This window comes from Syngnathus scovelli, chromosome 11 (genome assembly GCF_024217435.2).
Source record: "Syngnathus scovelli strain Florida chromosome 11, RoL_Ssco_1.2, whole genome shotgun sequence".
Taxonomy (NCBI): Eukaryota; Metazoa; Chordata; class Actinopteri; order Syngnathiformes; family Syngnathidae; genus Syngnathus; species Syngnathus scovelli.
Window position 1 is genome coordinate 10,264,980 of NC_090857.1, and position 27,830 is coordinate 10,292,809.

The 27,830-nt window shown below is 42.0% G+C and overlaps 2 protein-coding genes and 1 long non-coding RNA gene across 4 annotated transcripts; 1 reads left to right on the plus strand and 2 right to left on the minus strand.

Moving 5' to 3' along the window:
* Nucleotides 1-3: 3 nt before the first annotated feature.
* On the minus strand, nt 4-21,302 carry vgll4b (vestigial-like family member 4b). 2 transcript variants are annotated; one of them, XM_049734965.2, is made up of 6 exons: nt 21,067-21,302; nt 19,821-19,894; nt 8,566-8,797; nt 3,280-3,538; nt 3,067-3,184; nt 4-2,557 (listed from the first exon to the last, which is right to left on the minus strand). In XM_049734965.2, the coding sequence occupies exons 2-6, from the start codon at nt 19,882-19,884 to the stop codon at nt 2,274-2,276; spliced, it is 957 nt and encodes a 318-aa protein (XP_049590922.1). In that variant the 5' UTR covers nt 19,885-19,894; nt 21,067-21,302; the 3' UTR covers nt 4-2,273. The 2 variants fall into 2 exon arrangements, with proteins under 2 accessions (XP_049590922.1, XP_049590921.1); XM_049734964.2 differs by lacking the exons at nt 19,821-19,894; nt 21,067-21,302 and adding an exon at nt 12,952-13,306.
* On the plus strand, nt 13,338-16,564 carry LOC137840731 (uncharacterized). Its single transcript, XR_011087675.1, has 3 exons — nt 13,338-13,464; nt 14,969-15,688; nt 16,238-16,564. It is a non-coding gene; the product is annotated as an uncharacterized lncRNA (long non-coding RNA).
* A 678-nt stretch (nt 21,303-21,980) lies between the features above and the next one.
* On the minus strand, nt 21,981-24,811 carry tamm41 (TAM41 mitochondrial translocator assembly and maintenance homolog). The gene is made up of 8 exons (XM_049734962.2): nt 24,445-24,811; nt 23,792-23,974; nt 23,622-23,714; nt 23,298-23,448; nt 22,878-23,023; nt 22,628-22,793; nt 22,363-22,425; nt 21,981-22,261 (listed from the first exon to the last, which is right to left on the minus strand). The coding sequence occupies exons 1-8, from the start codon at nt 24,580-24,582 to the stop codon at nt 22,170-22,172; spliced, it is 1,032 nt and encodes a 343-aa protein (XP_049590919.1). The 5' UTR covers nt 24,583-24,811; the 3' UTR covers nt 21,981-22,169.
* Between the last annotated feature and the right edge of the window lie 3,019 nt (nt 24,812-27,830).

Below are 27,830 nucleotides of genomic sequence, written 5' to 3' on the forward strand. Positions count from 1 at the left end.
AAGTGGTGATTTGAAAGCACTTTATTGTTCATCAAGGCTACTTTACGTACAAAAAAAGGTGGCCTGCCAAAACCTTTTCAGTAGGAGACACAGCCACAAACACTTTGTGTGCATTCTTTTTAACAGTTGAGAGATCCTAGCACTAAATACATGCTATTTGTAAAAATAAGAAAAAGAAAAAACAAAGGGGACCACAAAGTATGCGATTGGTCACCGCATCGCCCGTGTTGATTAAAGACTGAAACACTTGCATTTGTTTGACAAATGTTGATTTTTGGAAGACTTGGGTAAAGAAACAACCAGCGTTGGAGCTGAGAACTAGTAGCAAAGTCACCAAAACTTAAAAGGGTCGAGCATTTTTTTTCCTTAATTAAATAATTGATGGATGTAGCGATTGTCACTGACAATGTCCAGTGGCTTTTTTTTTTGTGTGTGTGTTCCTGCACTTGAACCTTTTACAAGAAAACAAAAAAGATCAACTTTTTCAGCATGAAGAAAAAAATGATTATGAGGACAGAAAGAAGCAATTAAATAGCTACACATCATTAACAAATAATTGTTCCTTGAAAAATACCTACGATTTGTTTTCTCTGTACATCCGTTACGCACAGCGTAATGATGGTCTTATAGTTACCTATTAAAAAAGAAAAGTCATTTTCCTACAGTGTGTGTGTGTTGCAAACAGGCAGCCTTCAAACTAAAGCATGGTAGTGAAATGACAAAAACTTAGCAAGCGGTTGACTTTACGATTCTTGTGCAAACAGAAGCTCAGCTCCTGTGAACAGCACTTTTGTATAAGGGGCCATCTTAGTTGTAGTCCTCTTGAGCTCAAATAAGAATGGAATGTGTTGCAGACGCTTTTTGTTGGAAGCGTTTCCACTAAGTGGGAAATACAAAATCCACAATTTAGGGGAACACATGCGTGTTGACATATATATTTGTTTGCCTGCAAATGAGATCATAAAGCGTACGTAGTTTTCTGTCACTCGAGACGCTATTTTTCCAAGACTGCATCTACGCTGAACCGTACTGCTTGGCGGGCACTTTACACACGCCAGCGGACGTTGGTGAGCACAGTGTGCTACAAGGAGCTAGCATGCGGTACCACTGATAACTCAACATCAACGCTCGCCTTTGTTTTTTTTTTTTCTCAGTTCAGTTAGCAAAATGTTTAGCAGAGCCGGTCCGCTAGCTAAAGATGTTTGCTAGCACACGTTTGTATTAAAAAAAGAAGAAAAAAAGAAGAAAAAAAAAAAAAAAACACACACACGACATAGTAACGTCAACGATATAACAACATGGAGTACAACTGATCCAGCAGTGAGTGTATATTGTCTAACGCGTGTTACGAGAAAAAATAAAACGTTAAAAGAAGGCTAATTAGAAGTAGTTGAAATGCTTACTGATACCAGCTATTCAAAACAAAAACACATGCATGGGTAAAAAGCATTGGTTTACCCTTCAAACTTTAGCAAGCTTGAGTGAAGCAGGGCAAGTAACTTTTTGAGGAGACGTCAACTGTTAGCATTAGCACGTCTGTTGCCAATGGGGTAAGAGAACCACTGGACCCTTTCACACTGCTTTTTACATCAGGCAGCTTTGCAGACTTGAAAACACAAAGTTGAAACCCAATTCCTGTAGTGAAACCCCAGTTTGCAACCCTAAAATAAGTTGGCCAAGTGATCGGTTATCGAAATTCTATGACAAAAATGAGAATCGGCATAAAAAAAAAAGGTTCTAACTTAAACCCTACCCTCACCTTAACCTGAAACAGTACACCAGGATTGAAAGGCTAATCCTGGCCCAGTGCCCAACCCAAAGTGTGTCAAAGGTCACACAGGTCACACCTGTAGCCCAGTTTTTCATCGTCTCCATTAATTAATCAAGTCATCTATGACCTCCCAGTCCAGTCAGCGAAGCTTTGACGCGCAGTGTGAAAGAGGCTCAAGGTTTCTTTGGTGGCACGGTCAGGTGCCTTTTTGTTACTCGATTTTGTGTCTTTCAGATGCAGAATAGCCAAACTACAGTTAAACAAACAACAAAATAAAAAATAATTAAAAGAAAACAGCTCTACAAAGAAAACAGTTTCTTTATGTACAAATAACTACAAAAGGCTCACGAGGATGCCACGTTCAAGTTCCTCATCAGTTCCTTATTGCTCACTTGATCCTCAGCGGGGGTGATTTGTGTTAAGCAAACCAGCAGGCCGGGCTCTCCCTCAAGGAGGCCGCCGTCGGGAACCGCTGCCTCTTCAAAATCCCTGCTCGTCCTCTTCAGGAGACCAGAGAAGGGGAGTGGTTGTGGTTGATCATGCGGCTGTCGGGTGAGGAGTTGGGGCTGCTGGTGGATGACGACGGCGTGCTCTTGTTCTTGATCTGCAGCCAGGTCTCGCCCAGCGCCTTGGCAAAGTGGTCGTCCACCGAGCCCGTGATGGACACCGAGTTAGTGGCTGTCGCCGTGGCGGCCGCTGCAGCCGCCGCTGCTTCGGGCTCCTTGTAGTTTTTGCCCAGGCTGCGACGGAAGTGCTCCTCGATGACGGGGTCGCACGCCGTGTTGGCTGCATGGAAGGTGCACACGGAAACTACATGTAAGCCTTGGAACAAATAAATGGGATTCTATTCACTTCAACCTAATTTTCGCTCTCCAAAAGATGCTAATTTGTTTTTTAAAGCACTAAAGCAGATAAAAATAAGACTGTGCCGTCATACCCGATGTCACCTTAGGTCTCCAAACCCCAGTTCAACCTTTTTTTTACGACACCTATTCCAAAACTAGGCAGCCATTGTGGGTGAAGTTACTCATCAGAAAGCTAAATATAACTGAACATTGAAGGCTGAGGCGTGGCTTTTCGTTTTGGAAAAAGATCCAAGAAGAAATTGAATGATGACAATACGCATTTGCATTCCTTTAAAAGAAATATTTTATGGCTTTTTACTGCGGCTAATTTCATTTGCTGCTTGCAATTTTCAGCGCGTCTCACACTAACGGCTAACCCTGAGAACACATTGTTTCTATTTGCACTGGAGCAGTCACGCAATGCAAATCTTTGTGCGTGTGAGCACTCACCGTGTCCCCTCCTATAGATGTTAGTGAGGCTTGAGCAGCCATTGTGTGAAAGCGGGCAGTGTGACAGGTTACAGTTGCGGTTGTTAGCAGGGGCGCATGTGATCACCGACGGACGATTCTGAAAAGAGACGGACATACGTTAGTGTTTTTTCCCCGACATGATAACAGAAACAAACATCTAGGCTTCAACAAGTCCCGAGCATGAATCATCACCTGCTGGCGTTCCGTGACGGCGTGCGGCAAGGCGACATGAGTTGCCACGCTGCTTCGTTCCGCCATGCCGCTGCTTTTGGTGAGCGCCAGCGGCTGGTCCATGGCGGCTAAACTGGCAAGGTGGTGGTGATGGTGCTGAAGGTGGGCGTGGCCGTACAGGTGGTTGGCGTGGATGCCGAGAGCCCCGGGCACCACTACACGCTCCATGGGACTGCGACTCTGGTCCTTGGAGGAGCTACGATAGTCTCCGTGAGGTTTCCTGGGATAAAAACAGACAAAATCCATCATGATCACAATTTGAATTTTTTTTTTGGCTGGTGTCTAATTCATTTGGACTGTTGTAAAAGATGCTCGTGTTTTCTGCGGTTGAAGCAGTTCCATCTGAACGGGGATTATTTCGTCATCATTTTTACATGACACTTTTCCAAAACGCAGAGGTTGCCGCAAATGTACGCCCAGTGTGATGTGCAATCGAGTGGTCATGCTTCATATTGCACGTGCTTGGTCGCACTTGAGCAGGTAGCAATTATGTTGTTGAGCCAGTCAAATGCAGTCTGCTTCAGTCTGTGTGTCGGTGTGTGTTTGTTCGGTTGTGTATTACACCCTTCCTGCAGCTCCACTTCCCTCCTACAATTTGAGGCCCGGCAAAGGGATCAGGAGTCATTGTACTCGCTTTTACCCATCTCTTTTTCTCCCTCGCCACACTCGCATGAATACAGCCGAATACAAAATAGAACATGGAGGGAAAAAAATAAAATGCTTCATCATTTGGAAGAAGACGCAGGCATTTCCACAGTCATTATGTCATAGGCACAATGGTGAAAATGCACTCCAAAGAAAAAAAAACGTTTAGATGTAAGCATGTGACCAAGCAACCCGAATGCTGGCTCAAGCATCTGGACTCTACAACAGCATCTAAACCACAAATAAATTGACCCCCCACAATACAGACTGGGGACAGAGGAAGAGCTAAGGAGACGTGGGGGAGGTTGGAAAGACGGCTCTGGGTGAATGGTCCAGTCCTGAACAACAAGAAAGACTTGTTTCCTTCGTTTGTGCCCAAAGCTTACATGAGCAAAGAGGCTCTTTCCACCCCCCCTTTGCTTTGTCTCCCTTGTTCTTTCACCGTCTGCTGCAAACTTCCTGAGAGATTTGGCAGCGTTCCTATAAAGCGCCGACCCACACACTCTCAAAAGCGTGACATTGGGTTGCTCTGAAGATCCATCATAAAAAGCTTAGAAGTTGCATGTGAATGCTATCATTCACCTTCAAGCTCGATATTGTGTGGACATTTGGCTCATGGTCGTGATTTGAGTGAAGCAAGTGTTGAGCAGGAGGAGATGTTTTTGGTTTTTTACACCGGTGGTCGGCAAACTGGGGAGGCCGCCCACCCAGTCCCCACCGCCCCCACCACCTGAGTGTTTGGTTCCTTCCCAACTTCAGCCACTGCCAAAACACAGACGCAGTCATACCGCCAAGCCAGAGGGGCCGGCCGGGTTGCAGCAGCCAGAGAACGGAACCAATCAATGGCTGAGCAGTCAAATCCTCCACCGGCCCCGAGCCTACGCTTTGGCCCAACACACACCGGACTTGATTGTGTGCCATCGGGCAAGCGAAAGCCCACCTGCTTGCTACTCCTGCCAGCTGGTGGGACTACACAATCAAACTTGCCTGACGAAGCCTTCTTTTGTTTTCATATTTTTATTGAGGATGTGCGGTGAATCGCACACATTTTCGATTTTAATTCGGGTGGACTTGTGAAAATGAGAACCATGTGACTGGCATCCAAGCGCATCACGTGACACGAGCAGACGTCGTCTTGAATGTATTTTACGAGGCCCGGGCTTATGTGTAGCCGGGTATTAGTGGTGGCGGCTGTGGCCTGCGCTCACAGAAGGATCCCTCCGTTCTAAATCCAGATTCCAACCCTCCACCAAAAGTGCATGAATGATACGCTTCCATATGACTACTGTAGCCCATCTGTCATTAAGTGCAGGCTTTTAAGTGAGGCCTGTCTTCACGACGTCAACGCGGGAACTGTGATCGTGCTGTGACTGACTTGTGTCTTAAGCAAGGCCAAGATATTAAAGTATGACGCAACAAATGACAAGAAATAAACGCAGGGATTATTCGTGTTGGTAATTATTTCGTTTGGCTAATCTGTGTGGCCGTATTTTAAGACCAGCAGCACTCTAATGATTTCTAACCTGACCGAATTATTTTGAAGAATCAATTACTGGCTTACTATCACGACCTTGATGTAAATTGCTGCATATTCTCGTCCAACTGGATCAGATTCTGAGTTTGTGGTACAGTTGCTAGAGGAACGCTAAAACTTATTCAATCATACACAGGGATTTGTTCTCCTTGAAAATTAATCCTTCATTTTACCAAGACTTTTGGACAATTCTATGCTTGGTTGTGCACAAAGCGAGGTCCATAAAAGGCATGCTTGGATGACTTTGGTGTGGAAAAACTTGATCCCAACGCCATCAAGCGTGGTTGGGACGATCAAGACCAGAGATTACAGGACTGACCGTCTTGTCGGACGCCAGGCAGAAACATTACGGACCTTATTGTCTCCAAATTTCAGTTCCGGTCAGGTGTTGTGCTACTTGAAGCCATATAAAAGATTTAATAGAATTTAGGTGATTTTTCTCCTGTATTTTTGGTTCACTTGTTTCAGTTTGAAACTAAAACTTGCAGGGGGCGGAGGGAAAACAAACAGTTCTCCAGGAAAACCCTCCCTATAAATCTTAAAACTGGGCAGATGTTGATATCCTCAGAGAGATCCATGGAGACAGGCAAAGAGGGAATGACACACACAGGAAACATCTGGGAAGAATCAGCGTGTAGAGAAAAAGACAAAAAAAAAAAAAAAAAAAAAAGCTGAAGGAGGGGGCGGATGAAGGCGCAACCGCAGGTTACAACCAGGCCTGAGTGAGCTCTGTGCGAAGCCACAGAATGGAAATATACAAATATATATATAGAAAGTGAGCCACACTGCAGGATCCAGAATACATATATTTTTTTTACACCCAAATACAGTTTACTTTTCAGGCTTTAGGCGGATGTTAAAAAAAAAAAAAAAAGATTTATAATGACAGTATTATTTTAGTTTCCCTTGCACTCTGGCAACAACAAGTTTATATGTAGAATACAGGTGAGAAAAAACTAAATATTGAATTAGTCCAGCCAGCCTTTAATATTATTTCTGACACCACTCGAGCTGCAGCTGCACATTTTCAGGATAGGACTCAAACATGTGCTTGCCAGCCAAGTTACTCCAGGTTGGGAGCGAGAGTGGAGTGCAGAAAATCCTTTGTAAAGCCCGGACGGATCGGATACGGGAACCCCAACAAGCACTCAAAAAAAAAAAAAAAAAGATGTGGTTGCGTGAATGCACACTGAATACAAAAAAAGGAACCCACATGTTTTTTGACTAGCTTTGATCAGATGTTCACACACATATACTTGCTTCCGCTCTTTCATTTTCAGCTTCCTCCAAATTTGGCCCCTGGAGAAAGCTCTGAAGAGGACAAGTGAAGAAGAAGTTCCAAGTAAAGTGCGACTACAAAGAAATCTGATTTCAGGCGTGTGAAGCTCCGGTCAGTGCATAACCAACAACTAGAAACATTTCCTGCAACATATGACAAGTGGGGGTGTCTGACTCTTATTTGAAAGCAGATGAGAAGGAGTAGCAAAAGGGACTTTTACAGTGCACCGAAAGGTTTACAAGTGCTGAGTGGAAGCTAGGAGGGCAGGCAGCAGCAAGCTTCCAGCCCGCAGGCTCCAGTGAATAGGATAAGGCTTCTTTGTTCCAGACTCCACCTACCTCCTCAGCCACTACACGCGGATACTTAGAAATCAGTATTTAAAAATAATAATTTAAAAAAAAAAAAAAAAAAAAGAGCACAAGAGATTTGCTTCAGTTATGCCCCCCTGGTGCCAAGCCAAAGAATTGACATGGTTAAAAAGTCAATGTTGCCAAAAGTGAACAACACACAACGTAGCCTTTCTCTGGCTTCCGAGTACTGCATGTGCGTCTAACAGCAGCTGGAGTTTGTTGAGACACTTTTGCTTTGTTCTCCCACCAAAGTCTGACGACCCCGTGACACTGACGGCCTTGTTGCGATTGGACGACAAAAGGAGAGGCGACCTTCTGAGGCACCGCCCCTGAGCAGAGGTGTCAGGTGTCCGTCTGCACCGATGGGGCAACTAATACCGTCTGTAGGTCCGGTAGACCACTTTTTAAAAGGTAAAGACAAAAAATAAGATGCTTGTTAGTACTTCAGTATTATTTACTGATTTTATATGGTGACTTGGTTGCAGATTTTCTGTTGCAGTGCGTTGTAGATGTCCGGTGCTAAATCTCTGTGTGCAGCAAAGCGTCACAATTATTATTTTTTTTTTTCCACGCGTGTGCATGATGACACACTTCAGTCATGTTCGGCCACGCCACTGAGTGCATAGCGGGCTCCAAAAACAATTTCTGACAACTTGAAAGCTGATAGGACAACAGGCCTTGTTGTATTTGTTAAGTCAACCGTTTGCTCCTGACAGTTTAAATAAAAAAAAAAAAAAAGTAGACACGACTGCTTAGTTATGGCTGTAAAAAGTAGAATGTAAATTCCCGACACAACGATGAGCGGGAAAACACGATGACTGTGCACAAATGTCAAGTTGGACAAGCTAATCCTTTGTTATGTGAGCGCAGTCACAAGACCAGAGAAGAAAAGACCTTTTTTCCCATGCCCCCCTACGTGTAGCACAGTGGCTCGACCCAATGTGTAACTCAATCTGCATGCAATTATTTATGTCTTATGTGAAACAAATCTCCCAACGGTAATATGGAGGGAGGATTGTGAGCAGCTTTTCCACATCCGTAGGGTTTTCTGAGCAGAAGCAGACCGGCGGCATCTGACAAGACGGCCATTTGCGGTGCAGATCCCCTCCGCAAGCTGTTTGTTTACTAAGCAGCGAGCATGAAACGCAGCAGAGTTTGGGCCATCCGCATCGCCGCAATAAATAACGATGGCGGCGGTCCCATGACTGACTCCAGATTGCTGGATCCTCTGCCCCCCTTGAGACGGAATGTGCGCAAAGTGGGCCATGTAAGTGGTAGGGACTTTTTAGGATTTCATAGTTCGAAGTAAAAGCAAGTTGACATGGCACGAGTGGGGAATAAATGATGTCAAATTGTTGTTGTTGTTTTTTTTAAGATTACATCGATCAGCCTCTTAAAATACACAAGTAGAGTTGATCTGGCAGATCTACTGTACTCACAACTGCGCGGCGAACAGACGGCTCATCTTGGCCACGTGCTCGTTGTCGTCCATGTCGCTGTCCCCCTGCTCCCCGCTCAGCTTCCTCTTGGTGGGGCTGATGGGTGGCGGGCCCGTCCTGTGGCTGGAGATGGATGACGAAGAGGAGGACGAGGAGGAGGAGGAAGAGGATGAAGAAGATGAGGACAGGGAGAGGGACTGCAGTCGGGGGTCGCCTCGCAAGGCTGCTTCTCCTAAGAAGACAGAAAAAGAAGCTTAAAGGAAAGTTTCAAGTCCCAAACAACTTTGTGCCATTTAGAGTTCGCTGAGTGTTTAGGCAACAGTTGTGTTGACTCGGTTTGCTCTTCCAGAATTAGCGGTGGACTGTTTCGGAAACCTGCGGACGGGTTCTGCTTGCGACTGTTTGTGTGCATTTCTCTGACTGACCGAGTCCACCGCCCCACAGTCTCGTCCCCGGTCCACAAGGCCTCCTGAGTAGCCAGTGAGTGGGAGCAAAGAAAGACGAGAATGAGGGAAAAGTACCACTGGCTTCGTCTCAGCTCGGGGACTTTCCACTGCTTTGGATTCATGCATCTGCCTGAATTTTCCCAAACAAAACATACGAGTCGAAGAAAAAGACAGCTTCAGCTCAAAACTCTCCATAACTACTCCCAAAACGGAGACAAACAAAAAGTTTGTTGCTAACACCAAACTCCCAAAGCGTTACAATATCAAACTGCAGCCTCGGTCACGCGGAGCTCGTCCGTGCATTGAAGGTGGAAAACTGCTACGTCCGCTTTGTACACTCATTCCACGTCACTGCGATTGATATAAGACAGGGACATAGAAAAGTTTGGAAAATGCAGGCTTTTTATAGCTCTCTATGTCAGAAATGCATAATAGCTCCAGTGACTTGTGGCATTTTGTGGTCAATTCTCTTTTTATACTAACATAAATGCTGTGGAAACTTGTTTGAAATGTTCTTTTTCAGTGAAAAGTCATAAATCATCAGGCAAAGAGCATAATAGTCATTTTTCATGTACTTACTGTCAAAATATCAATAACAGATTTCTAGTTCTCTCTCTCAAAAAAAAAAAACAAAAAAAAACCACAACAACTTTCTTTACGTCTCTGTTCTCCAGATCAGGGGAAGATAAAAATGTTGGATTGAGACAAGTGGACTCTTGTTGTTGAATTAACTGAGTTCAAAATGGCTGCTCACTTTTGCTAAATTAATCAACTTGAATCATTGGAAGGAAAATACATGTGCGTCAAGTGTTCAAGTCATAATGACGCCCAAAACAACTGGTTGCCTTTGATCTACGTCAACTTTACCCAACTAAAAATAAGAAATGATTCTTCTAAGCAGTAAGCATGGCGCAAAAAAATGGAAAGTGGGCCCACGAGCCTGGCCTCCCAAACAGTGCCACCCACCACCCAACTCCCAGTGGCATGCTCCTGCTCGGCCCACTGTGCGCCATGGCAACAGGGATGACATCATTATATTTGACCAGGCAATAAAAAGGAAGAAGAGACTTGCGACAGCACACCATCCAATCAGGATGCAGGATATTGGCAGGGGATGGGCACAATGTTTGGATAGGCTCGTGTTTCTGATCCAAATTAATTAAAGACACAAGAGTGGAACCTCAAAAGTAGAACACAATCTGTTCAATGATTTTGTTGACACTTTGAGTCTATCATCACACTTTATATGATATAGAATGAACTAACTGTGTTACTGTATGGACTTGCACATTTAAACTTTCTTTTGAATGTTTTGTAATGGGCATAAGTAACAAACATCTTTATGGCTGTTAGAGATGCACAGATGACAATAGACGCAAATTTGTAAATGTGACCATATGTGTGACACGACTGATTTTGGTGCACATGTCGTCTTTCTACTTCTAATTAAAAACATCAAAAAGATGGTGAGATGATGAGAAACGCTTGTGAGTGGAAGTCAAACTCCTCTCTCATTCGATTGGGCTCGCGTGATCAAAGGCTATTTCTCTTGACGGAACTTCAAACATTTTAAAATCTGGATGAGATTAGATTACCAACGGAGGTGAACTCGCTCTCTTTTTTCCTTCTCTCCTCTCCTCAAGATACTCCAAGATGAGTCCAAGCTTGCCTTGTTATCTCCCTGCTTGTGAGCTTAAGTCCTAGGGCGATGCTTTTATCTCACTCATCACTCCAAAGGAAATCTAACACGAATCAATAATAAAGACTTGACGGATGTTCTTTGGAAAGTCCAACATTTGTTGGAATGGATCCCGGCCGGGAAAGGAGTGAGAGCAACAAAGTGAGGAAAATCCACTAGAAGTGTTATAAAAAGCAATAAAACCAAAATAAAACGGGAGCTACTTCATCATTGTCATACAGCACGTTTTAAGTTATTGTTCTCTTTCGCAACTCCTTTTTGCTCAACTATTGTGCTAAAACATGTCCCATTCTTCATTCATTGTACGTGGTTGCAGGATGCCTGTGCTTTGCTTATTGTTTTCGGCGTACATAATAGCGTTGAGGATGCACATGCGCGAGCTGGGGTCACTTGATAATTGCTAGGTCGGCATTATAAATGAGAATGTGTTGCGTGGGTATGTAAAGGTTAAATAAATAATGCAGTGCAACCTTGACCCTACTTCACTTTTTAAAAACTGACTCCTTGTTCTTCTGAGTCGGTTCTCTCTGAGTAAGTGTCTCCAAAAAAAAAAAGGTTTATCCTTTCATGCTTGCTAAACGGAGGGCAAGTGGAGGTCTCACATCCTCTGCTCAAGTCTCATAAGAGCGTGTCAAACCACGCACATTTCAATCATGCACAATATTTTTGTTTATTTTTCCAAATATACTGTCCAGTCAAAAGGACAATCTACATATGAGCAAGATATTATTAAAGCCTATGGCAACGCTACAGCAGAAGGACAACATCACAACTCCCCTCCACAAAGTAGTGAGCATGTCAGGGCACGCATGGCTTTTCTTTCACTCTTTCTTTGGACCTTTTTGTATTTCTTATCACGAGGTGCATGTTCTGCTAAGTCAGCTAAAAGCAACTAAAGCAAAATGAATCGACTAATTTGACACCAAAACACCCAGAGGGTAGGTACATATTAGAAAGAAAAAATAAAATACCATAGAGTCTCCTCCTCTCTTCAGTGGTGTAATTGGATAGATGGCGTGAAACCCGAGAGGCGAGACATCACAGTGAAACCTTCTGTTTGGATTCAATCCTGGGACAGTGGCACTTTCATCCTTTTTACTCATCGCGGGGCAGAAGAATAAACTACGACAAGATTGAAAGCTACTGCTATTTCATAGAACAGCGCAACTGTTTTGTGATATTGGTTGACTTCTGAGTTGTTCTTTCTTCTTAATGGCCATACAAGTATAAAGAGAAGGTAACCACTGAGTAATAGAGTTCAATTTAAAACTAATCTTTATGTGATGGGCATGACAAAAGAGAAGCTAGTCATTACGCTAGTTGTGTTTTGTGTGCTTGGTAAAAATGACAAATTGATCTAGTACTGAGCAGCCAGACATTTTCCTGTTCTTGGAAATGCACCAAAACACAACCTGAAAAGCTGCCTGACATATAAATAGGTAGACTGCCACCAGTCATAAATAATGGTTTATTTATGATGTTAAACTGACAACTGAACTGTGTGTATGTAGTACAGTGTCAGTCTGAGAAAAATGGCTAAAAATTAAAGGATTTGGGGGGGGGGGGGGATCTGCACAAAGGTAAATCTAGTAACTTCTGGAAGGCTGCGATAAACTTGAATTCTTTGTCTAATAAGATCTACAATTATCAACTAGTCAAATAAACAAAGCCAAACAGCTTGTCAAAGCTACATTTCGATTCATACACATACAGATTATTGTAATAATAATTGATAATTGCAATGTTTTATACACAATGAAACACAGTTCATTCACAATATATTTTGTGTTGGTCTGTGTGTCAATCAACTATTATTTAAAGTAGTGGGAGGCAATTTTGTTTCACTTAATTAGTCCATTAAGTATTTAATTCAAATAATGGATGTTTCTCCATCTGTGTCTATTATGCAGGAGTGCGGAGACTTTCGCCAATTTGCAAAAATGACACGAGCAGCTAACGTTAGCTGCGTAGCCGAAGGCGATGGATGGCGCTATGCACGATGAAACTTGCGCGAATTTCACAACGTTAGGATAGTTCGATGGGAATGCCAAAACCGCAGTTAATAAACAAATATCTTTTGCTACTACTGCGAAAATCAGTCATCGACTACATTGCACTTGTTGCAAATGCAAAACCATCGATAACTGCGTGAGTGTAAAACAACTGAAAAGACCACTTTGCAAGTTGTAAAAACAAGCAGAAAAACATCGACAAAATCCCCCACCCGCCTTCCAAGTTTACCTTCGTAGCAGAGTATGCCAATGTTGTTGTTCATCTTGTCCAGGTACTGGAAATTCAACAGATCCATTTTCGTCAGTAGCATTTATCGCCCTTTTTTCTCACCCTTACCGACAACAAAAATAAGTCAAGTTGCTAGTTCTTTCTTTTTCTTTTTTTTTTTTCAGGCGACAGACACCTAAGTTAAAAGGCCCAGCCTCCCACTTTAGTCTCCGTAGAAAACAAACAAAAATCACCGTGATAGAAGACTACTTGGAGGTGAGTTTGGACTTAGACTTAGCAAACGTATGCAATAATAAGAGCAAAGTAGCGTCAGTTCTGCTCACAGCCAGCTGTAAGTAGACTGCACTGACACGCAGGCTATGTCGAATATGACTCCAATGTTGGCCAGCTCTCGCACACTAAAGTGGATGGAGCCTCGGTCTATGACGTCACGCCAGTGCGGAAGCGCACGACAAGCTGCGTTCTCTCTTTGGACAACAGGTGGCGCTGAACACCAAAATAACTACTGTCGAGGTATAGTATATGAAGGGGAAATTATATTTTTGACATGTAAAAAAATATATTTTCTTGGGCTGTGGAGGAAGTCTGGGAGTGCATGAAAACCTCACACAGGAAGGCCAGAATTGTATGGCAGACGTGTTAACTACCAGGTCCCCTGCATTTTTAATAACCACCCATCCATTTTCTACGCAACTTGCCCCCAGGGCCATATTCAAATCCTGAAACGCAGAACTGTGAGTCCAGTGGTTAATGTGACGGTTACAGGGTCTATGGGTTTCCTGTTCGACCATTCAGAGGCACTGGGCATGCTTGGTAAATCCCTGGAGGGCCTCACATCTCAGGGATGTTTTATGCACCAGATCAGCCTCTCCAAACATATCCCAACTGTGGGGGGGCGGGGTGGGGTGTTGCTGGAGGGTGAGAGTGAGCTCCTCAAACCACAGTAGTAAATGTTGGAAGAGGAGTGGGGAAAGGTACAGGAGCAATAATCACATAAAATAATGAGAAACTAAGTGGGACACATATGGCAAATAGAACAATAACAAATCTGTGCTTATGATCTAAAAGACTTATGAAAGATACAATAGTTGATAGCACACAACCATATGACATAATATACGTTTCATTATTGTAACAACCCTTTAATAATTTATGAAGTTACTATTAGATGTTAAATGTGCAACATGACAAGGCCGCTTAGGAAGTTGAATGCGTGTAAACAAAGCAAAACAGCCTTTAGTTTAAACATGTATGTCTGCTGCCCTCTAGGGCCCAGAAGAAAAAGCGCTAATTTATTAGGGCAAATGAAGCAAAAGGCACGAGTTCATTAAAAAAAAAAAAAAGATCAAATCGATTGACGAGAACACACATATAAAAAACAAACTTTTCTGTGCGGTTTTGCAAATTAATACAGACCAGGAAGTTCCCTGAAACCTTCATTAATCGCTTAATATGGAAAACCGTAATTATGTGGAGAATTAAAAAAAATAATAATTTCAAAGTGGCCCAGCCCAAATAGAAAGCGTCCTAATACCAACGGGTTCAAATCATCATCAGTCCACCATGACAACTTTAATATCCTGCTCCCAACCCTGACACCAAACCATAATTTCACCTATAACCTCGCTCATAAACACACCATTTAACACTTCCCTCTTTGTTCTTGTACACACACACAAACATGCCTCAACCCTCTCTCTGCTCCCCCTCCCGTTGCCTTTCCCAATCCAGAGCTCAACATTAGCATTAACTTGTTGGAGCCCCATTGTGTCCACTTTCACACACTCTCGTTTGCCTTGGTTAGAACAGAGAGCTGCTTTCATTGCTTTACAGCTGCAAACTACTGCGTTCCGTGATGCTGCTTGACTCCCAAGTTGTTCTCATTTAGAGACAATTCCTCCTATGGGAAAATGTGTCAAATGAATTGAAACGGTCATACAAGAGAAGAGTTATGTAAATAACATGATACTGCATGTGATGTCACACAAAACTCCCCAATTGTGTTATGATTTTTCAGGGACACTTTCCCAAATTGCGCCACGTTTGAAGTGGGCGTGCAAGCTGCTGCTTTCTTCTCTGTCAGGACAAGGTGGTGACGGGCCTGCATGTTGTGACTCAGGCCCAGGCATCCCTCTCTCTGTCCAAGTAGTGGGCGCGTCTGGATATCAGCCCAGCAAAGACTCACCGGTGAGTCGTCCTCACGCTTTATTAACGTGCTACGGCAGGTTGAATCAAACACTAAGAGAACACCCACGCCGTTTTCCAGTTTAGTAAGACAATTATGAAGAAAGTATGTTTTGGGAAAATGGGCCAGGGGGGTAGGAAAGTAGATTAGTGCACACACAAAATATTAGAATTAAAGAAATGCAAGTTTACTTTTAACAGATTAATGTTGAACTATTATGACTATAGACATACAGTGCATCCGGAAAGTATTCAGCTTTTATTCAGTGAGCAGTGATTTTGTTTACTTAGTGACATCACGATGAGTTGTGCTGTCGCCATTTGCTATCAAGGTGACAGCATGGAAGAAAGTTTGAAGCTGTAAAATGTTTCATTACATGGCATGGCGTGGTAATTTGACAGCATGTTGAATCAGCCCGATTGCCTTTTTTTTTTTTTTTTTTTTCAACTAAGGAGGGAGACTAAGACTGTCATCAATACGGATGCAAGGGGACACGGCTGCAACGGGACACCGACACGCATCGTCGGCGTACTGTTGGCAGGAGCGGTAAAGGTGAGCAGAGGAAATATCAAGTTGCTACACCAAAACAATGACAATAGATGCTCTACTGTCATTTGAAAATATAATAATAATAAATTATCCAAATTCACAACTCCTGAACTGTGAATGTTGACTGAATAATTCACCGGAATTTTGTTTTTCCTATCTGGAACAAGCAGTTATTTATTTAAGGTGTTGTGTTAATTTTGTTTAAGTAGACAACATCAGACGTTTGAAACACTACTACTAAACTTCTATAAACGCTTTCAAGTTCTGCTTTGTGACAAGCATGGAAGTGGAGTTTCATTTCATTCCGAGTGACTATGGAGAGGGCGATCAAAAAGAGAAGAATGTCAAGTATGTGTGGTCAGCACAGTCTGAGCGAAAGTTCCAAGATTGCCCAGTTGGTACGAGACGACCCAGCTTGGCATTTACAGAGAAAAAATGAAGGCCTTGCCCAGGCGCCTCCGAATTCCTGTTTGGATCAAATTGTCAATTTTAAAAACCTCTTAGCTACAGCACACAATTCAAATGTGACGGTGACCCTTTGTGACTCCTCAGCCGCCTATTCGACCATGAAAAAGAAACAATGACACATGGAAAGGGTCAGTGAGGACGGGAGTGAATATAAGACAATAAGGGACTAAATGTGAGTCCCACAACCCAAACCCTTCGTGCCCTCTGACCTGTTAAGATGACCCGTCTACTAAGGAGCAAACGGTGAAAAACATTTGTGGTTTTTTTTTTCCCCTGCTATAATAAATGTTTCTAATATGGAGCTTCTCTGTGCTTTTGTTTCTTGTGTTGTAGCCGTTAGTGACTTGACTACGTCATTGCCTTTCTCAAGCGGTTTAATCATTGATTGCTTACTCATTCAAATTAAAGGAGGCCAACGTTTACTTTTTAAGCAGTTCTCGCGTCGCTCTGGTTCAACTCACTTGGTTTTGGGGGTGCAGGACGTTACGATAGAGGAAACAACAACAACTTTAAATCCTTAAATGAATTGCCATATAAATAAAATACATGGCAAGACTATGCTGCTGAATCCAACAAAAGAAAAAGATCAAAGATGTAACACAAAGTTAATGTTTAAGTGCAATGACTATGACTTTGTAAACCACCGGTGACCTAGTTATCAATGCATAACAGTTTATTCTTCTGATAAAAGCGGTGCTGATAGTAGATTTATTTTGATAGTGCAATAAAATGTTGCCCATAGCTAGTTTGCCACCTGGCATCGGAGGAAATCCAACGATAAATAACAACATAGGTTAAAGCCAATGATTTAAAGCCGATGATTTAAAGTTTACCACACGTTATTGGAACTAAATGCATTGTCATTTGTCAATTTTTAAAAAAGAAAAAAAAAAAACTCCACAAAACACTTGTCACATCAAGAAAAGACCCAATGACATTTTGAAACAACCACAAATGCCTTCATCAGGGAGACAGGATAGATGAGCGACAGATATTTGCTGCTCACTTTCCATATGCTCCTGCTATTGTCCGACTGTTTACAACCTGCCCGAGTCATGTTACGCCAGTTGAATCAACTGGCCGGAGGGTAGTGCTAAAACACACCCAGCCCATCCTTGACTTAACCCCCTCCATACACACACATACATCTTCAGTCAAACAACCTTTCCTGGCGAAGTTTAGACAAAGTGCCACGGTGCTGCTTCTCAAATTTCACTTTGCGTTACCCTTCTGGCAATCTCCAACGAGTTTCGGCTGACAGCCTTTTATAATGTTTGAAATATTACTACACAGGTGTTTGCAAGTCATTCTTAGCTGGTGATTAAAAGACAGTTTAGGCTAACAGACCGTTCCCAGCAAATCTACCATCGCGCAAGCGAGAGCTCGCCAAATCTGCTAATGTTTGAACAACCCGTGTAAATAAAGGAGGGAATGAGACACGGTTTTATTTCTCTCTCTGAAAAAACACAAGACTGGGGGAATTGTGTTAACATTTTTTCTCTAACCTTATGTGGTCTAATAGTTACGAACAAAAAATGAATAATTAAACTGCATGTATCAACATGCCTCAGTTCATCTAAAAAATGTCTCTAAAGTTGGAAATTGTCACTAAAAAGTCAACTGCTGTCCCTCCATGACTTTCAACGAAAATTCACTCCACAAGTGCATTTTGCCTCGTCTTTGGCTTTCTTTGTCCCGATAGAAGGAAAAAGGGTACAAAAACGAAATATCTGACCAAAGATCTCCAATTGGTGGTGCACAACTCTTGTCCAGGCTAGTCAGTATGAAATGGCTCAAGGGACAAGAAGTCAGTATCCATAAAAGAAGAAATATTCAACTGTGCTTATATTCTTTTATGGGAAGAAGGACAGAGTTGTCCTGCCGGTTTGGTTTTCTGCTTCCAGAGGTAATATCTGAGCATTAACAAGAGGCGGCACGTTAAAGACCTCACATTGTTGACTTGTCTGACAGCTATTTTATTCTTCACACTCACTTCACTTCTGATGTACATTGAAATAGGGAGTCAAAAATAGGCCCAAACTAAAGTGGGCACTTGTACAGAAATCAAGATTGAAACAACATTTGACATGTTATATTATATGCTACAGCATAGTAATTGGCGTGGGCGCTGACAGGTTTGGGCCTCTCCCTGTGGCGCACGCCCAAAACAGAGTTAGGAACGTTCGTCACAGGTGAGAGCAAATAGGTCGAGGCCTGTCGATCTGGGCCGGCCGGCCGGCGGCTTGTCTGAGTCGCCGAGCAGGATGGGATGACTCACTCGCCAAATTCCCTCCTGCACTATTGTGCGCGCATTGTCGTGAGACAAAAAAGGTAGCGCGCAACTAAACGTGACAAAACAAAAACACAGCAGGGGGGGCGGGGCAGAGGGGGGGAGCAAGGAGCTGGCTTTCAGTTGATGCGGGACAATGCATGATGGGATACCAGCTGCTGACACGCGAGAGAAGCTGCGTCTGTACATTCCCAGGCTGCCAATACACAAGTGAGCATTTTTTTGCTTGACATTCCAAGTTGCTTGGACACAAGGGCCAAATTGTGCATCCTCTGCCTGAATTTTTAGCATGGAGATTCATGGATTAGTCACAGAAAATTTCACATGCCTTACTTTTTTTTTTAAATGTGTTCCTGAGTTCTAATCCGCGTTGTTTTGAATCGAGTACGCAACATTATTTTATGCGAGTATGTGCAGCATTGCTAGTGTTTAATTTGATTCTCTCCCACTTGTATTAATTTTCTCCGTACAAAACTCCTGACTAAGCTTGTTACTGTTGACAATCACTGTTTATTCATCAACTACTGTCTATTTTGCTGCTGCATAACTGTAATTTGCCCACGGCAGTGCTAATAAAAGCTGATCCAGTTCTAAATAAGCACTATTCTCCGAATTCAAATGGTTGACTTCTGTTCGCACACGGGTCTAGCCCGCAGCAGAGAGGCCTGCTGAGAAGGATTTTGGCCATTTCCTCCTAATCTCGGAAGGAATTCTACATCGAAAAAAAAGAAAACCTCCCACGAATGGAAAGGATAAGACATTTAGGAAAGAAGGATGTGGAGAAAAGTCACCGGAAGTAACTCGACTCTACTACTGTTGGCAAGCTTGTTGAACGGTAGCATTAGTGGCAGTTGAAAGCGGTTATGTCTCATTTTAAAATGGATAAAGACAACTATTGTGTTATGTCACAAAGCAGCACGGAGGATTGAGCCGAACGTTACACTCTTTCCTATGGGTGCGAGAACATACATTTTTGGCAAAGGGCTTTCTCTTCTATGATGTCATAAATGATAATCTATTATGTTGTGTTTCATAACATGCATTTATGTTGATGGCGGTGTAACGCCAATGAGTGTGCCAAAAGAGGCAGGTTAGCATCATCAGGTGTGCCACGGAATATCATTCACGTTGAACTAATCGGTTAAAAAAAAATCTTTGTTCACTTCATATAATGTATAAATATGTAAATAATCTTTGTTCAGATTTATTAAATGCTCTTCCCTTAGATAAATAGGTCAGTCTTGATACTACAACTGAGATTTGAGTTGGGGAAGGAGTGACATGCTTCTTTGTTTCCTTTTCAAGTGAGTTTAAAATCAAATCATGGGATTTTAGAAATAGGTATACAATCAAGAATACCCCCCCAAAAAAACTTACGCTCTTCTTCATTAGCATGAACATATGACGCTGCTCTTGACAGAACGTCCAGTGGCGTCTCCATGCTGGGTTGCCTGTGGGATAAATACACCAACACACAAAATATTCAAGTGGGTATTTGTGGGTCTCAGCAGGCCACAACTATACACCCAATTCCACTAATTTATGAGGGGTACGTGCGTGCGTGCGTGCGTGCGTGCGTGTGTGTGTGTGTGTGTGTGTGTTTGTGTGTGCATGCTTAAATGTTGGTTTAGTCATTATCTCTAGTGTTTGGTTTTGGGGTTGGGAAATACAGCCTGTTCTAAAATAAACAACAAAACAGTTAAAGATAATCTTGTTCAATTTTGATTGACGCTGTCATTGAGGTATATGCAACAAAAAAAAAAGTTTATTGTGGGCAGCATGGTGGGGCTAGTGGTTAATACATCTGCCTCACAGTTCTGAGGTAGTATGGATGGAATCTCAGCTCCGGTCTTCCTGTAAGCATTAGGAACACTTCTGAGAGTATAATAAATTACAGATAGAATAATAAATTTATTGTTAAATGTACTCTACTCAGACTGTATCCAAATTTAACATTGTTTTGGCGATAATACAGCACTTGTTTTGTATGTCAATACCTGCCTATTAAAATGCATTTCGAATTTAATAAGTTTCGACTTGTTTTTAAGTTGTTATTTATGTTAGTTAAGTGATTTTAGTACTAATAACTTATTCGAGCGTTTAGTCCTCCAACTTGGAACCGTTTATCCAGCAATGGTATGCAAAGTATTTGTGGATTTGAAAAAAAAAAAAAAAATTGGATTGCATTCCTCAGATGCCAAAATGCCTTCCTGCTCATTATTTCTCACAAGGAAAAATAAACTAGAAGTTTATTTCTAACTTTATTTATACTAGCACGCTGACAATGAAAGCGACAATACAAGTGCGTCCGCATTTCTACGCAGCACACTTGGATTTCTGTCCCACGGTTTCCATTTACATAAGACGCAGCCACTCGGTAATTGTCATGATGACAGAAAATAAAACGTTCGTTACATACGCTAGCTATAATTTTTGGCCAGTACCACTTCCTATCACGAAATTAAACGTTACTCCCCACAATTGGCGGTTAAATTATCACCGTATCTTCTATAATTGTTATTTCCGTGTGGAAAATATGATTAAATGCATTCAACATTTTAAAATGTATCAATCTAAAGCCGCCTCGGGACACTTTGCCATGTTTACGTTGATAAGCACGTACCTCCTTTAAGCGCCACTTTGGTATCTTCCAGTAGTACAACGTCCAAGCATAGGGAAACAAACGGTGAGGGACTAAAGTGTATATTCCACAGAGATACAAAGCTTAATCCGCAGCTAAACGGCTCGGTGGGAGGGAGGACAATAGTATAGTAACTGAGCTGTCGGGACCGACTTGGTTGTAAACGAGGGAAAGAAGAAGGAGGAGGAAGGAGGAGGCAGGAATGCCAGGAATGATGGAATTCAGTTGCTAGCAGGTGGTGAAAATAACGCACGCTGATTGGCGGAGCCGAGAGGGCATGATATCAGTATAAATTATGCTAATGATGTACGTCACATCCTCTCAAGGCGTCACCGCAGATACTTTTATGACGCATTCCCGACAATCCGGAAGTTGAAATTTTATAAATACAAATTTTATAATACTAATATTTTATACTGAATTCGATGGGCAGTTAATGCAAAACAACATGCTTTTTTGAGGTCATCTTCCATGTTTTTTTTTTGTAAGGAATTCTTTGAGGTTGAGAGACCTCAGCAGTGTGGAATGCCTCAGTCAACGTTAACGTTTCTGCAAAAGTATGGCATGTCACATTAAATATTGACTTTTGAATAAAATTGTAACAGCGTTTGCTCAAACGTTTTGACAGTTGAGTGCAATATGGTTTTATCTGAAGGAGGCAATATTAAATGTAGTTTTTATTAAAAGTAATCTCAATGTTGAAATCGGCTTAAGACAGCGCTTCTCAATTGTTTTCTATTGGTACACCCGCCTTGGAAGAAAACATTTCAACCTCCCAACTCTCCACCGTGACATAAATGGGATTATTTGCCTCTGAATTTGTTCTAATTAAACCTTTGCATAACATTGATTGTGTTCTTACTAGTTTAAAAGAAACAATATATTAATCAACTTACTACAGAGAAAAAGGTAACCTTTATTTTTTAATTTGTTACAGAAAAGATTTGAAGTGCATCAATTTGCCTGACATTTAATAAAAATAAATAAAAAGAGAGCATCACTGTCATCTACTGCAGTAGATGTGCAATTACAAGATGCACAAACATACACACAAATGATTGACAGAGTCAATGGGCAAAAGTGGATCAGGAGGTCTGAGAAACAGACGGTTTTCTCCTCCAGCCCTTCCACATCTTTAGTAGTTTCTTAGTGCTGTAGGACACCGTCTTCCACATGCCTGTAAGAAAGAGACAGACCAAAGACAATTGCATAATTGTTCAAAACAAAACATAAAATCAACTACATTTGTCAAGCAAACCACAAGAAAGAGATCCTTACCAGCTGTCGCTATGCCTTTAATACTTTGTGCTATACTGGAGGATTTCACAATTGAGGAGATACCTGAAGAACATATATATACAAACAAACAGTATATCATTAAATTAGCTAGCCGTGGCTTCATGCAGCGCCATTCATTGGCAGTTTGGATATGAAGAGGTGAACATCTCCCGAGTAAAAAAAAAAGTCTTCAAAAGTCTCAAATAAGACCAACCACACTGTTGGCATGAAACCCAAATTTTCTTGGCTGAAAATTGCTCATTACCTTGCTGCACAACTGCTCCACAGTCAGGGTCCTGAGCCATCTGCAGCAGGATCTCCTCTACGTCCCTGTTCTTCCCGGGAGGGTCCACCAGCCTGGTGATCCTCTGCTGCAGTGTGCGAGGCAACGCCATCAACTGGACAAACTGGCCCTCTGGGCTTTTATCGACCTGTGTGAAATTCAGTGACTTTAGTGAACCGCAATTTCATATGAAAAATGTTGTCTTCTTAGTGGAGGGAAACGGGGGGTATACCTCCAACTTTCCTTGTTGGGGTTTGTAGACCACTTGGGGGCAGTCCCGTAAGATGTTGCTATAGAGAATGCGGAAGTGCTCCATGTTGTCGTTCACAATATTGGCCACCTTGGATTTATCCTCTCCTATCACCATCCTGAAATCACCTTAAGAAGACCAAACCAATTATTGTCTTTGATGGATCGCAACTAGCGACGCAGAGTGTGTATCGCATATAGTGTTTTGCGACACTTAATCATATTTGAAAAAAATATATAAAATAAAATACATTACAGAATATGTGGCACCTCAAAATCTTGTTTACTAATCCAGATGAAAACACCTTTGACTTCTCATGTTGTTTGTTCGCAATTGTCCAATTTAGTGGTGTTGGACCATATCGCTTAGTGTGAAGTCCGTAACAAACACATAAACACGTACCGGCATATGAAAGGCCAGCTATCTGGAGGAAAAGCTCCTCCTCGCTGAAACTCTCTGGTAGCATAAGGAATGAGGTTGTTACAGCACTCTTGAGGTTGGCCACTAAAGCGGCACGCAGCTTCCCATTGTCTCCCTGCACCAGCAATTTCACCTGCAGAGGATAATTGGCCGTTTTGTCATATTACAACTTCAACATTTTCCACTACATTTATTCTTCTACGACTAGTTTGTCCAAACACTTCTCTTCCTAATAAAAGTGGCTGTCCCCTGAAATGTTCAGTACATAAAGGCTAAGTAAGATTAAGTGATAATTAAATTACTGACCGGTTTGTGAAGCCGTCCTGCAGCATATAGGGTCTTCCAGTGCACGAGGTCATCAATTAGACACTCAGTACTTATCACACCATATTTAATTATCTAGGAGGAAGAAACGCACATGTATGCTCTTATTTACTCTAAATAACAAACTGAGATTGTGTTTTTATTTTTTTTACCCTCCCGTCGACGGGAACCAGCGTGTTGTAGTACATAGCTGCCCCATAGTCACACTGTATGGAGCTGATTGTTGCGGGCCCCAGTAGTTTAAGGATGGAGTAATGTTTACGGTTCTGCAACAAATTCATGGTGTGCCAAGTGACTGGATCATCCACCGCAATCACAAAGTCCAGCATGTTTTTCTGAAAATAAACAGAGAAAATGCACCCGATTATAATTTCATAATACTCAAAAATACTAAATAATAATAATAAATGTAGGTATAAGCGAATGAAAAGGGTCTTATTTTTATGATTTTTTTTTCCTGGCGTCTGTCTCTTCCTGGCATCCATACTTCATTGTGTTTTTGCATCTTTAATTTCCCAATTCCTCCATTAAAAAACGTTTTCTTCCTGAGTTTTTGCGCTCAGTATTTCCTGCCTTCCTTCCCCTCACTTTTAATGGAAGGTTTCCTTCCTAGCCTGCTTACTACTCTCCCTGCCTCAGACTTGTTTTATTCATGCATTTATTCCTCCTTTGCTTCAATTTATTATCGTTTTTTTCCTACTGCACCAGACCCATACAGCTTTACAAATAACATGCTTTGCTCTTACTCGTGAATTTTAACAGTTTATTGTCCGCCCTACTCTGTTTACAACTTGTCACTTGTTACCTCCATTTGACCTTGGCTGGTTCCTTGTTGTTTAAAAACTCCCGATCCATAGGCGAAAGCTAAACTGATATCCTGAGGGAATTGTGACAAAATCCTTCTGTAGAGCACGCCTGTGTTGTGCAAAACCGGTAGAGTCATTTTGTCAATACATCGAACGATCTCCTTATCGACAATACAAGCTTGTTACCGATAAGGGAGCCGTACATATATAACTGACGAAGTCACTTTCAAAAAGGCTTAATAACATTTCAAATGGATTGATAACGCAACGAGACTACGCGACAGTGTGGAGACAATTAAGGTTCATCGACATTCCCATTCGCCGCCGTCGTCGCGTAGGTTTTACGTCACCATGTTTTCTTTCACCACCAGCGTCGCGTAGGATATACGTCAGACACATGCGCAGAGGTAGAAGAGGCTCATGGGAAATGAAGTGCGAGGACAAAAAGAAGGAAGATCCCTTGTTAGGCCGGCAGATGGCCCCTTTGAAATGTGTTTTTTGCGTCAGCAAACATTGCTTGTTACACCCCAACCTCAGAAACTGTGTGGCGGATGTACAAAGCGCTTGAACCCTGAGCCACCTACTATAAATTGCATAATAATAATAATTGCATATTGGTCATCACTTGAGAGACTACAGATGTTTATGAGCCAGTATAGAGGAGCGAGCACACATACGTATGATAGCCTCCAAGAACCATCAAGGAGTTCAAGGAGGTTAAAGTAAGTTATTTTACACTAAAAAGCAAAACCTGCTGCCCTTAGTGTTCAATTGACTGTTCTTATTGAATGAACATAAATGTAATTAATGCTACCAATCATGACAGTTTGGGTCGTGTCTGTAGTCCACCATTGGTACTTGACAAGGATAAAAACCAAGGAAACTCCCAAAGGCCAAACATCACCAGCGAATGAATATTGATAAGGTCACTAAGCACTAATGACTAATGAGCTCCCTCACTGTTTGCAAGTGCCTTGGTAATCAGTGATGTACCAATGTCGCAGCAAAACACATTTTCCACCCGGCATGATGTCACAGAAGAGTCAAATTAGCACTGCTTAACCTGAGTGTTTATTTTATAGAGTGATTTTTCTCATTGTAGATTTAGCATGGTTTGATTTCTAATTCAATACATAAGTGTGTAAATTGTAATGAACTACTTACACATCCAAAATTTCAATAACCTCAGCAAAGCCATCCTTAAATCCATTGATAAATTAATACATTTACTCAATTCACCATGAGGATGGAGACCTCAACTGATGTCATGCTATGCTTCTTTTGACAACAGCGCCTCTGCTGGTTGTCACCAGGAAGTGCAGTCCATTTTGCCTGAACCGCTTCAAGACGTGATAAATCAACAATCATTTCAACTTATCGGTTAAAATACCCATCCCAATGTGCAGCAATTCTTACGAAACATTCTTATGCAATTTTCCTGATATTAGACACCGCCTACATGCTCATTGGATGGACTCGCGCACACAATAAGTACAAGCATCTCTCCAGCTTTTTGCACCCGTTGCCATGGAGATTACCATTGCTGTCCGTGCTATCGTGATGGAACATCAAAAGCATCTCCGTCATTAACCAAACACACGCACACACACACTTGTGCGGCTGCCCAGATGCTGCACAACCCTCTAGGAAGATCATAACATCCACTTTAATTTTCACGTCTTATTACTAAATGCTTTTTGATTTCTTTTCAGGAGGGACAACTGTTGTCTTGCGTGTTTGCATTCATTAAATAACCCAGGTTTGTAAATGCAATATGTGCCATGTAACATGTAGGCCAGGAGGAGCTTATAGGATGTCTTTCCAGTTCACACGGCAAGCTCGGTGACTCATCGCAGTGCCCTCACGCGTCACCGAACAGCAACCGGCGGGTGGTCGCCTTGACTCGGCTTGAACATGCAAACCTGTGCATGCATGTTTAACTGAGGAGCATGTTTGAAATTCAGCTGTGAGAACCACAACACAGTCAGAAAGCCTTTGCATTTTTTTCCATTCACTTTGTTTTGTCAGCTGACACTGTTTTCATTACAGTGGTATATTAATTCACAAGCTGTCAACACGTGCGTTAACTGGGGCATCAGTCATCATTAGCAAGGCCTGTCAAAAGAGATGAGAAGCTTTTGTTGGTATTGCTTTAGGGTGGAGGTTAAAAAAATAGTTGTACTAGTCTAAAGGGTTAGGGTTCTGCTTGTCTTGCATTTTAAATTAGGTAATCAATCTCTTTTGATAGACGGACATTCAGCTGACAGAGTAGAACTTAACGTTGGAACACATTTTCCTATCCTTTTGGTGAGTACCATTGAGAACAATTTAATAATAAATGCGAGCTTGTTAGTTAATTGCATTGGTAGACACAAACCACTCTTGTGCAGTTTTAAAGTGAAAGTATTCAAATGTTATGCCTAATTAGTCTGGTACAACGTTAGCATCAGTAGCTAACAGTGTAACTGTAGGTTTTCTCGATATGCTACCTTCCAGCCTTGAAAATCATCACAGTGAAATAATTCCACGTGGCTTATAAACTCATTAGACGGGTAACTTAATGGGCATTTAAGCATGTTAGCCATTAGCGCCTTTATACATGCGCAATAATGGCTGCCATTTTATGTTCACACGTGTTAGCAGCACATGTTCCTTTCTCAGCACAAATAAGGGTATATTTCAGTTTAGTACCATTTTATGATTTTTAGCTTCAACCCAACCAAAAGTGTCGGTCATTGACAATTTTTCCAAAGCCCTCAACAGATTGAAAGCAACCTTGATTAAATGGCTAATAAAGGTGAACTGCATGAAAAACTGTATAACAATACCTAATACAGATAGGATAAAATTTGAAGAGCTCATCTGAAATCTCGGCACTTCACCCTTTTTCTGATATTTCTAAGCCACAAGATCGTACGGCCAGACCTTTGGCCTGCAGAATTGACGAGCTGTGCGCCTCTCATGCTTTGACACTAATATAATAAGACAGCGGGACGGATAGCGGTGTTTGTTTTTAGAATGAAAGAGACCACAACAAATAGCTGCTGCAAGACAAAGTTTTGGCATTATTTTGATCGTTCACATGTGCTGCGGATGCTTCAGTTGACTCAGCAAGAGATGATACGAAAACATCCAATATCCTCTGGAAAAAAAAATGCAGTAAGCTTTGTTGCGATTGATGTTTTCAAACCTCCCCTGTTTCCCTGCAAATAAGAATTTGATATGGGACTGGAGGGATGGATGTTTTCTCCAAAGGTGGGTGGAGGGTTTTACGTGTTTAAGAGATGGATGGCATGCAATGGTGGAAACCCCTTTACTGGTTGCACACGGCACACAGCGCTACCAGGCTGCAGCACGACACACACAAACACACAGACAGGAATGG

Excerpts from the sequence above, each read along its gene's own strand:
- vgll4b (XM_049734964.2), bottom strand. The coding sequence starts at position 13,033 with ATGCTACTGACGAAAATGGATCTGTTGAATTTCCAGTACCTGGACAAG. Across the intron at positions 3,539-8,565 it reads CGTCTGTTCGCCGCGCAGTT|GAAACCTCACGGAGACTATC; the intron begins GTGAGTACAGTA and ends TTTTTATCCCAG. Across the intron at positions 3,185-3,279 it reads CCGTCACGGAACGCCAGCAG|AATCGTCCGTCGGTGATCAC; the intron begins GTGATGATTCAT and ends GTCTCTTTTCAG.
- tamm41 (XM_049734962.2), bottom strand. The coding sequence starts at position 24,582 with ATGACTCTACCGGTTTTGCACAACACAGGCGTGCTCTACAGAAGGATT. Across the intron at positions 23,975-24,444 it reads CCAGCCAAGGTCAAATGGAG|AAAAACATGCTGGACTTTGT; the intron begins GTAACAAGTGAC and ends GTTTATTTTCAG. Across the intron at positions 23,449-23,621 it reads CAGGACGGCTTCACAAACCG|GTGAAATTGCTGGTGCAGGG; the intron begins GTCAGTAATTTA and ends TATCCTCTGCAG.